This window comes from Macaca mulatta, chromosome 6, assembly GCF_049350105.2.
Source record: "Macaca mulatta isolate MMU2019108-1 chromosome 6, T2T-MMU8v2.0, whole genome shotgun sequence".
Classification (NCBI taxonomy): Eukaryota; Metazoa; Chordata; class Mammalia; order Primates; family Cercopithecidae; genus Macaca; species Macaca mulatta.
The window spans coordinates 149,543,806-149,554,662 of record NC_133411.1 but is presented as its reverse complement, the minus strand read 5'-3'; the positions used below and the strand labels follow the sequence as shown (position 1 = coordinate 149,554,662).

At 44.7% G+C, this 10,857-nt stretch overlaps 1 protein-coding gene across 1 annotated transcript; it reads right to left on the bottom strand.

Moving 5' to 3' along the window:
* Positions 1-3,531: 3,531 nt before the first annotated feature.
* Positions 3,532-10,562, bottom strand: ZMAT2 (zinc finger matrin-type 2). The gene is made up of 6 exons (NM_001261767.1): positions 10,538-10,562; positions 10,104-10,197; positions 8,885-9,008; positions 7,033-7,106; positions 6,429-6,574; positions 3,532-4,578 (listed from the first exon to the last, which is right to left on the bottom strand). Exons 1-6 carry the CDS (start codon positions 10,553-10,555, stop codon positions 4,435-4,437), a joined length of 600 nt encoding a protein of 199 aa, NP_001248696.1. The 5' UTR covers positions 10,556-10,562; the 3' UTR covers positions 3,532-4,434.
* Between the last annotated feature and the right edge of the window lie 295 nt (positions 10,563-10,857).

Genomic DNA, 10,857 nt, shown 5'->3' with positions numbered 1-10,857 from the left:
CTCTGTCACCCAGGCTGCAGTGCACTGGCTCCATCTAGGCTCAACCCCTACGCCCCTCTTAGCCTCGCGAGTAGCTAGGACTACAGGCACAGTTCACTATGCCCAACTAATTTTTTTTTTTTTTTTTTTTTTTTGAGGCGGAGTCTCGATCTGTTGCCCAGGCTGGAGTGCAGTGGCACGATCTCGGCTCACTGCAACCTCCGCCTCCCGGGTTCCAGCGATTTCCGGCTAATTTTTGTGTTTTTAATAGAGACGGTTTCACCATGTTGGCCAGGCTGGTCTCAAGCTCCTGACCTCAAGTGACTCGCCCGCCTCGTCCTCCCAAAGTGCTAGGATTACAGGCGTGAGCCACGGCGTCCTGCTTTTTTTTTTTTTTTTTTTCCTTCTTCTTTTGAGACAGAGTCTTGCTCTGTCGCCAGGCTGGAGAGCAGCGGCACGATCTCCGATTACTGCAACCTCCGCCTCCCGGGTTCAAGCAATTCTCCTGCCTCAGCCTCCCGAGTAGCTGGGACTATAGGCGCGCACCACCACGCCCAGCTAATTTTTGTATGTTTAGTAGAAACGGGGTTTCACCATGTTGGCCAGGATACTCTCGGTCTCTTGACCTCATGATCCACCCGCCTCGGTCTCCCAAAGTGCTGGGATAACAGACGTGAGCCACCGCACCTGGCCAATTTTTTTTTTTCCTTTTTCTGTTTTGAGATGGAGTCTCCACTCTGTTGCTCAGGCTGTATTGCAGTGGCACTACCTCGGCTCGCTGCAGCCTCCGCCTCCTGGGTTCAGGCGATTGTGGTGTCTCAGCCTCCCAAGTAGCAGGGACTACAGGCATGCACACCACACCCTGCTAATTTTTGTATTTTTTAGTAGAGATGAGATTTCACCAAGTTGGCCAGAATGGTCTTGAACTCCTGACCTCAAGTGATCCGCTCCCCTCGGCCTCCCAAGGGGCTGGGATTACAGGTGTGAGCCACCGTGCCCGCCTTTTCTATTTTCTGTAGAGCCAGGATCTTGCTATGCTGCCCAAGTTGACCTGGAACTGGCCTCAAGAGATCCTTCTACCTCGGCCACCCAAAGAGCTAGGATTACCCGTGTGAGCCTCCATGCCTGGCCTAAAAAATTTCCATTTTTAATACCACAGGAACATCTATTCCTTTTATGTACGCTGTAAACAGCTAACCTTTCTTCCCCAAATTTCTACTTTTCTCCAATTAACCACTGTCTATATTTCAATGTGTATCCTTCCAGTCCTTTTCCTCAATCTGTATATTTAACTGTACACAAAACATAGTTTTTCTTGGCTTGCTGGGAATCCAGTTGTTGGATATTGTTTACGTAACAGCATGTCTTGGAGATCCTTCCGGTCACTGCATATAAACCTAATTCCCTTGCATTGTAAACAGCTGCATTATATTCAAGCATAAATGTACTACTTTTAAGTTTCATTATCATAAAGCTGCAGTAATACACATCTTGGTACATATATGTGCACATACACAAGTATGTTGTTAGAATATACGCTGGATTAAAGAATCTGCACACATATTTGGAGAAAGTTATGGGGGAAATACCAGAAGCCTTGAGGGTGCCTGAAGCCACAGGATCATCTTTAATAATAAGGATCATCTTTTGTTCCCCAGGTACTCTGAAGGGCAATTCCACCAGAATGTAAATTCCATGACATCTGGGACTTTGATGCATTGCCCCAGAAGATAATACCAGTACCTACAGCATGTTCACCTAAGCACTGGTCAAGCGGATTTTCCTCAACCAGAATGCAAACATTTCCATTGGTTTTAGAAAGACCTGAAAGAGGCCGGGCACGGTAGCTCATACCTGTAATCCCAGCACTTTGGGAGGCCGAGGCGGGCAGATCACGAGGTCAGGAAATCAAGACCATCCTGGCTAACATGGTGAAAACCCGTCTCTACTAAAAATACAAAAAAATTAGCCGAGGATACTGGCGGGCACCTGTAATCCCAGCTATTCAGGATGCTGAGTCAGGAGAATCACTTGAACCCAGGAGGTGGAGGTTACAGCGAGCTGAGATCATGCCACTGCACTCTAGCCTGAGTGACAGTGACACTCAAAAAAAAAAAAAAAAAAAAACTGAACCATGGAAGGAACTCACTGAAACCTCCAGCCTGCCTTGAAAGGGGTAACAAAAGACCTCGTCAACAACAAGACTGTCACCCAAGGGACCTGAAGTGCACATAATCCTGCCAAGAAAAGCACCCACCAATCTGCCCCCATTGCCCAATACTTACTGTATCTAAAACTTTGAGCCAGGCCTTGAGCCCACAGGTGAAGATACATTCATGGTGTTCCCAGTGGTAAGATTCAGCATCACATGTTTACAGTAAGGGAATTTTGTACAAAAGTCCAAAGGGAGGTGTATGATGCTTTGTGGTTCAGATACTACAGAAAGGTGAAGAGCTTGATGGGGCAGAGAATGAATACCAGCTATATGGTGGCAGCCTTGTTAACCCAACGGATCCATTTTTTCAGGGTATAGAACCAGCAAGAGTTACAGGTTTCATCTGCTTGAAGTTAATGTGTTAAAGTTAATAATTCTCCGTGTATGTATGACTATTTTTTTTCCTCTGCATCCCCTGGACTTGGTACAGTACTTGATCCAGTGGATATCAAAGTTTTGTGAGTTTCTGTACTGAGTTTACCAGTCTGTGCCATCTAATTCTCAAATTAGACCAAGGTAGGGAAAACAGCTAGCTGCTTCTCAGTGGATTTCAATGTGGGTAGGGAGGGATTTTGCCTTTCTCAGGGGCATAGACATTTTTAGTTGTCACAATTGTGGAAGAGGGTGCTACTGGCATCTAGCAGGTAAAGGCCAGGGATGAAGTTAATCCTAAATCAAAATCAAAATCATAAACACCCTACACTGCACAGCATTGGTTTCTACAACAAATGATAATCTGGCCCAAAATATCAACAGTGCCAAGATTAAGTAATCCTGTGTCTAGCAGACAGTAAGAAACACACTAAGGGCAGGGTGCAATGGCTCACGCCTATAATCCCAGCACTTTGGGAGGCTGAGGCAGGTGGATCACCTGAGCAAGGAGTTCTAGACCAGCCTAGCCAACATGGTGAAACCCCATCTCAACTAAAAATACAAAATTAGCCGCTTGAAGCCAAGAGGCGGAGGTTGCAGTGAGCCAAGACCGCGCCACTGCACTCCAGACTGGGCGATAGAGCAAGACTCTCTCAAAAAAAAAAAAAAAAAAAGAAAAAGAAAAAGAAAAACACTAAGTTCAATCCTGAGCTCTACTGTTCCAAAAACAAAAGATCAAAGGAGTCTGAAATGATAGGAATAGTTTTGGTTCAGGCTCCTCTGGACACAGATCCCTTACCAGAGGAAAACATAACTCATGCTAAAAAAAAAAAAAAAAAAATCCTAGGCAAAAATAAGATTTAAAATGGAAGAATAAAACACTCTATGGAAATCCTCAGCATGAGAAGGAAAAACAAATATTCACAGGCAAAATTATGGAATGTTCCCACCAAATGTAAAACAGGCCCAGTCAATGCCATTTATTATACATGTTGAACAGCTTCTAAGACCCAAGGGCTCCCATAATAAGGTTTTGGGGATTTTTTGTTTTGTTTTGTTTTTCATTTTCTTCTTTGCATCAAACAGGTTCTTCCAAAAGCCTGCTCACAAGGAAGACAAAAACAGAAATCCTCAGGAAAATGAAACAAGAGAACCTGAAACAATCTACACCTGAATGTTAAAAAACTCATCAGACACAAACCACACCAAACACTCATCCCATTTAATTTCCTGTTACATGCTCTGAGGAAGCCAAGAACATCAGGCCCCAGGGCAGCAATGCTCTAGGATTCCAGCTCAGGCCCCCTCTATGTGACAGATTCATGCACACACATCCACACACCATAGAACCAGGCAGAAATACACATGCATGCACAGGTAGCTAGAGAACCATAGGGCGGGATGGGAAAAAGGGCTGGTCAAGGATATGCAATCAACTGGAAACTGGGACCTAGAGAATGCTTCTGTTGCAGGCTGAACATGAGATAAAATTAAAACAAAGGCATAACACAGGATAAAGTTGGGATGCTCAGACAAGAGGCTGGATAGATGGAGAGATAAAGATGCAGGGGGAGTTTTGGGAAAGCAGCCTCAGAAGGGGAGGTTTTTCTTTATTGGAAACTCAGGTGGGCAGGGGTCCTATGACTCCAGCGATATACTGAGGCTGAAGCAATATGCCACAGCATTACCTCTGCAATCTGTGCCCTCTCCCAAAGTAGAGGGAAACCATGAGCCCCACCCTCTATCCCTCCCCATTGACACTCTTAAGAACTTTCCCATCACCCAAAAAGAAATGACCCCCGACTACACACACACACACACAAAGTTAGGTCCAGCATAGGCCCAAGTTAGGCCAAGCATAGAAAGCCTCAGTAACTCTTCTTGGTGGAACCAAAGCCAGAGAAGCCCATCACAGCTGCCATCTCATCGTCCTCCTCAAATGTCAAGTCCTCCTCAGCCCTCCTTTTCTTCTCCTTCTGTTTCTCTTTCTTGTATGCTTTGGCCTTTTCTTCCTGGAGGGAAAAATCACTCAGAATCAGTTTAGACTCCTCAGCCAAATGTTACTGAAAAAGACATGAGTTTCAAGACTCCTTTCTATCTTTAGGAGAAAGTACTTAAGACAAGTAAAATCTCAAGGACAGAGTAAAAGCCAGAGTAAAAATTATAAAGGATAACAAAAAGAAGTTTTAGCCTCTAGAGAGAAGTTCTCAAGCCTGCACTCTAGTTCATTTTTTTTTTTTTTTTTTGAGAGAGTCTTGTTCTGTCGCCTAGGCTGGAGTGCAGTGGCACAATCTCGGCTCATCGCAACCTCCACCTCCTGGGTTCAAGCAATCCTCCCACCTCAGCCTCCCAAGTAGCTGGGACTATAGGCGTGTGCCACTGCACCCAGCTAATTTTTGTATTTGTAGAGACAGGGTCCCACCATGTTGCTGGGGCTGGTCTTGAACTCCTGGTCTCAAGTGATCCATCCACCTTGGCCTCCCAAAGTGTTGGGATTACACGCGTGAGCCACTGCGTCTGGCCCCATGTCATTTCTAGTTCCTGACAGGGTTATGACAGCAAAACCATATAATAGCAACTGACATTCTGGGGCATGCAGTACATGCCAGAAATTGCTCTGAGTACTTCATGCATATTATACTAAGATCTCTAATATGGGGATACTGAGGCACAAAGAGGTTATATAACTTGCCCAAGATTCACAGCCAGTAAGTGGAAGAAACAGAATTCTGACCCAGTCAGCCTGATTTCATGGGCCTCCTTAGGACTAGGTACATTTAGTTAATTCCTCTTGTAGTTAAAAAAAAAAAGTATGGAGGAAGCTATGCATGTTGTGGGGGACAATGGGTATATGGGAAATCTTTATACCTCCCTCTCGATTTTGTTGCAAACCCAAACTGCTCTAAAAAAAGTTAAGTCTTTTTTTTTTTTTTTTTTTTTTTTTTTGAGACGGAGTCTCGCTCTGTAGCCCAGGCTAGAGTGCAGTGGCCAGATCTCAGCTCACTGCAAGCTCCACCTCCCGGGTTCACGCCATTCTCCGGCCTCAGCCTCCCAAGTAGCTGGGACCACAGGCGTCCGCCACCTCGCCCGGCTAGTTTTTTTTTTTTGTATTTCTTAGTAGAGACGGGGTTTCACCGTGTTAGCCAGGATGGTCTCGATCTCCTGACCTCGTGATCCACCCGTCTCGGCCTCCCAAAGTGCTGGGATTACAGGCTTGAGCCACCGCACCCGGCCAAAAAAAAAGTTAAGTCTTTTTAAAAAATTAAATCAAAGAATACAGATGAGAGTCCTCAACTTACGATGCTCTGACAAGATTTTTCAGTTTTACAATGGTGCAAAACTGACATGCATTTGAAACTGTACTTCAAGTATCCATATAACCATTGTTTTTCACATTCAGTACAGTATTCAATAAATTAATGAGATGAATACTTTATTATAGAATAGGTTTTGTGTTAGATAATCTGGGTCAATTGTAGGCTAATGTGTTCTGAGCACATTAAGGTAGGCTAGACTAAACTATGGTAGGTTAGGTGTATTACACATTTTTGACTTAAGATATTTTTAACTTGATGATGGGTTTATCGGTAGGTAACCCTGTCAGAAGTTGAGAAATATCTGTATCGCCAAAATAAATAAATAATAAGGCCCACAGAGTCCAGGACAAAAAAGTCGTTTCAGAGCCATTTCCTTCAGATCATGAGAATCCTAAACAAAGGCAACAAATGTTTCCGCTAATATACAGAACTCAGGAGATACAACTCTGGGGCTGGGAGTAGGAGTGGGATGAGGACAGGGTCTCCCATGATTCATAACATAAAACTCAAATCTGGGGCAGAGGGGAAGACTAGGAGAGGCTTACCTCTTCTCTGAGCTCCTTCATCCTTTCCTCAAAATCATAATCCTTCTGTTTCTCTTCCATCTTCTTCTTGTTGACCTCAAAACGTTTCTTCACCTGATCCAGGGTGGAACGTTCCACACGCATAGACATGCCCAGGTTTCTCTGATCTGGATGGGGTCAACAGTGAAGAAGGCAAGCTCATTAAAACATCCTCAGCCCCTCAAAAAGTATTTTCCTGACTTCTCTGACATCTTCTCATATGACATCTCATAAAACACACAGCACAAATAATTACTGTTAAAAGAAACTCCCTTGGTCAGCTGGGCCCAGGAGCAGCACATGGTTTGGGTGCTGTTAAAAGTCTCATGGCCTCCAGAATAAGGCCTCTTACCCATTGCCTCCAGAAATATTACATAATGAAGTAAAAGATGGCCTGTGCTGAAACAACTGGAGAGTTCTAATAGGGGCATCAAAAAAGAGCCCAATAGAAACTACCTTTCTTACTCCAGCCTTCTTTTGATCAGTAAAAAGAAGAGGAAGAAAAAAAAAAAAACCTACCCTTCCATTCCACCCCACCTCCAAAACCCAATTCCAGCCCTAGTCACAAGCTACCTCCAAGCCTTACGTTTCTTTCCATTAATGTGATCCAGAAAGTTGATGGAGTCCTTCACCACACAGTCACAGACATTGCAGTAATATCTAACAGGAAGAAACAGCACTTGAGTCAAATATGGTTTTAAGGATCTTATCATTTTCAACCAAGAAACACAAATTTTTAGGTAAACTTCTTTTTAGAAGTGTTAAGCCTTCATTTCTATAAAGCCTTGGCTCTCGAGAGAGTATAGCAGTCATCCTCAAAGACAGCCTCAGGATGAGCCCCACCCTCTTGGTATTCCTACTCTGTGTAGTCTCTTCCCAATTTGTACTAGAGTTGGTCTGTGTGGCCAACAGAATATGTCAAAAGTAATATCTTCCAAAATTAGGTTATTTTAAAAACCATGCCTTCTGTCTTTGTTTGGGTTACTTGCTCCGGGGAAGCCAGTTGCTCTATTGTGAGCAGTCTTATAGAAAGGTCTATGGGGCAAAGAACTTAGGCTTCCAAACAACAGGCATGTGAGAGAGCTTGGAAGCAGATCCTCCAGCCCCACTTAAGATTCAAATGAATGCAGACCTACCTTGCCAACTCCTTGATTGCAGCTTCATGAAGAGACCCTGAGCCAGAACCACCTAGGTAAGCCACTCCCACATTCCTTACCCAAAGAAACTGTGAGTGGTGTAGTTTATGCTGCTAAGCTGTGGGTTAATTTGTTAATTTACGTAACAATAGATAACTAATACAGACAGGAATGGACAACAGTGGGTTTACTAAGCAGCTCAGAGAAGTGTCACTCATTGCTATCTGTGTTGCTCTCCTGCTAGAAAACCTAACTGGAGAGAGAAGCAGTGGGGGGCAAAAGGGTGACAAGCTGTTGTGGGACCCTTCTTCCTACAGGTTACAGTCTTGGAAGAAGGTGTACAATCAGGCATCCATAACAACTACAGCCTTTGCAGCTAGTCTGGAACCTCACACCCTGCTTCTTCACCATTAACAACTCCTAGGCTCTACCTAATTTCTCCCCTAGAAATCTCCTCAGTAGCACCTTCCTTCATTTCTTCCTCTGACAGATCAAATAATCCCTTTTAAAATATTAATAGTAAATCAGAATTGATAACAAGTATAATGGCAATAAAAAAATTTTTTTTTTTTTTTTTTTGAGAGAGTTTCGCTCTGTGGCTCAGGCTGGAGTGCAGTGGCGCGATCTCTGCTCACTGTAAGCTCCGCCTCCGGGTTCACACCATTCTCCTGCCTCAGCCTCCAGAGTAGCTGGGACTACAGGCGCCCGCCACCAAGCCCAACTAATTTTTTGTATTTTTAGTAGAGACGGGGTTTCACTTGTTAGCCAGGATGGTCTCAATCTCCTGACCTCGTGATCCGCCCGCCTCGACCTCTCAAAGTGCTGGGATTACAGGCGTGGTGAGCCACCGCACCCAGCCAGCAAAAAAAAAAAAATTTAAAATATGTATTAAGTAGTAGTTGTAGTGCTACTACTAGTAGTTGCAGTGCTAGTATGCTTTTTGTCTGTTTTGTTTTTTTAATTGAGACAGGGTCTCACTGTGTTGCCCAGGCTGGTCTTGAATTCCTGGGCTTAAGCAATCCTCCTGCTTTGGACTCCCAAAGTGCTGGGATTACAAGCATAAGCCACCGTGCCCAGCCAATGCTAATAATATGAAGAAGCCCACTGAGTGACCACTCCTAGAGACACTATCATGTCAACTTGAGACCTTGGGAGACACAGAAAAACAAATATAAAGATGGAATTACAGGCAAGAAGAACATAATCCTGGGGCCAAGGACCTTCCTCAATAGTTCCTAAAACCAAAATCGGTGGCTTAATAGATGCATTCTTGGCTGCAGAGAAAAATGATAAGCAACTTACCCTCCCATCTCAGATTGAGGGGTTGTCTTGGTAATGACAATTGTCTTCCCAAGCTTGGATTCCAAGTCCACCTTGTAGTCCCTATGCCGTAAAAGCTCTCGCTTGACAGGCTGCACTGGTTTTCCTGAAACATAATGGGGAAGGAAGTTCCTTCAATATTATAGCTCCTCAACCAGAAAGGAAAAAAAATGCATGAAACCCAAAATTCAGGTCTACTCTCATTTCAAAATGATTCCTGAAAGAAAGGACGCAACAGACACTTAAAGTAGCAGCTGGGGAGAATCTCAACACAGGAAAAAATCATAAGCAATCCCCAATTCTCTACAGCTTTTCTCCACTTCAAAGCCAGCCAATCCAAAAGCAGTATGTTTTATATTCATTGATTAACTGAATTGTGGGGGAGAATTTCTAAAGTGTTACTAGAAGCAACTTTTTCAAAACAGAAGCAAGGATATTCAAGAATGCTTTCAGGCAGATACCCTAGGCATAACAGAAAGGAACCTTCTGAGAGCTGGGCAAATTTATAAAAGGTGACCAACATTTAGGAAATGCCTGTTACATGTCAAGCACTATTTATTTTACATGTTACATAAAAACTGAAAGAGTTAGTGAATGCAAGGTGGCCTGGAGGTAAAGGGAAAGAAGAATGTACACGTTTGAAACAGATGACAAAACAAGACATTTCTTTATGCAATCTCTTAACCAGGAGAGAAGCACCAAGTCCCTGACGTCCAAGGCACAGAGAAACAGCACTGCTAAGCACTAGCTGAAACAATCACAGATCCTGGAAAGTACCCCGGCTTTTCTCAGACTATATGGGAGGGTCTTGATTGGGCCAGAATGTTCTCTCCCTTAAGAAATTTCAAGGGAAAGAGGGGAGTCACTGACAGCGGTAATGCACAGTAGCAAAATACTCCACACTTCTCTGTCACTACAAAGGATTCCGTTATCTTCTCTGTACTTCAGGAAAGCATTAAACGAGCCAAGCAAAGGGTGGGCAAGGAAGCGGAGTAAAACAGAGCTGAAGAGCATCTCAAAACTACTTACTTCAGCCCACCTCCTCGCTCTCATTTTGTAAATGTAGAAACCTAGGCCGAGGGAAGCAACACTCTGCCAGAGCTTAACCGCGTGGGAAGGCAGCGCACTTCAACTCCCACCCGCTCTCCATCATTGCATCGCCTCTGTGATACCCTTAGCCCTTGATGTAGTTAGCACCCACCATCTTTCTTTTCTCTCTCTTCCGTGAGCCTCTTCTCGGCGAGTTTCTCATATTCATCTTTGTCCCACTTTCGGCGAAAGTCCAAGTTTTTTGTCTGTGGAGGGGAAAAAGCGTCAAGATCCGTCGCCGTGTCCGGACCCCTAAAGAAGCAGGGAACCGCGCCCTCGCGGTCCAGGCAGCTACAGGACCTTTTGAAAGCGAAGCCTCTTTGGACTGCATGAGAAGGCTGGGGTAGCCTCAGGACCCCCAACCCGAGAAACCTCCATGATTCCACTGACCCTTTTCCAAGGCCTATACGGGGGAGTTCTTGAACCTGGACCCTGCGATCTCGAGGAGATATCGGAAAGCCGGTCGGGTGCAGGAGTCTGTCTCTATTCAGGTCTGAAAAACCATTCCCCACCCCGCAAAACCTCCTCTTCAGACACAACACCTACCCCGCTGCCCGACGCCATCTTCACAGCGAAGTGAATGGCGAGCTGAAAAATGCCGTAAAAGGCGGCTTGGAGCCGTAAGGCAAGATGGCCCTCCAATAAGCTTGGAGTCTTGTGTTCCAAACGAGGTAAGGACTGGAGGGCTTCTAAAACAGGCTTGTTGGCCCCGCCTCTGCTCCAAGGAGACAGCGCAGGCGCAAGAGGAGTATGAAGCAACACGGAAGTAAGGGCGCCTGCAAGCGTTTTTTGCCTTGGGTTTCAAAACAAGCATTGAAGGGTCAAGATTTAGTTCAACTATTTTACAAACAAGGAAACTGAGGTTC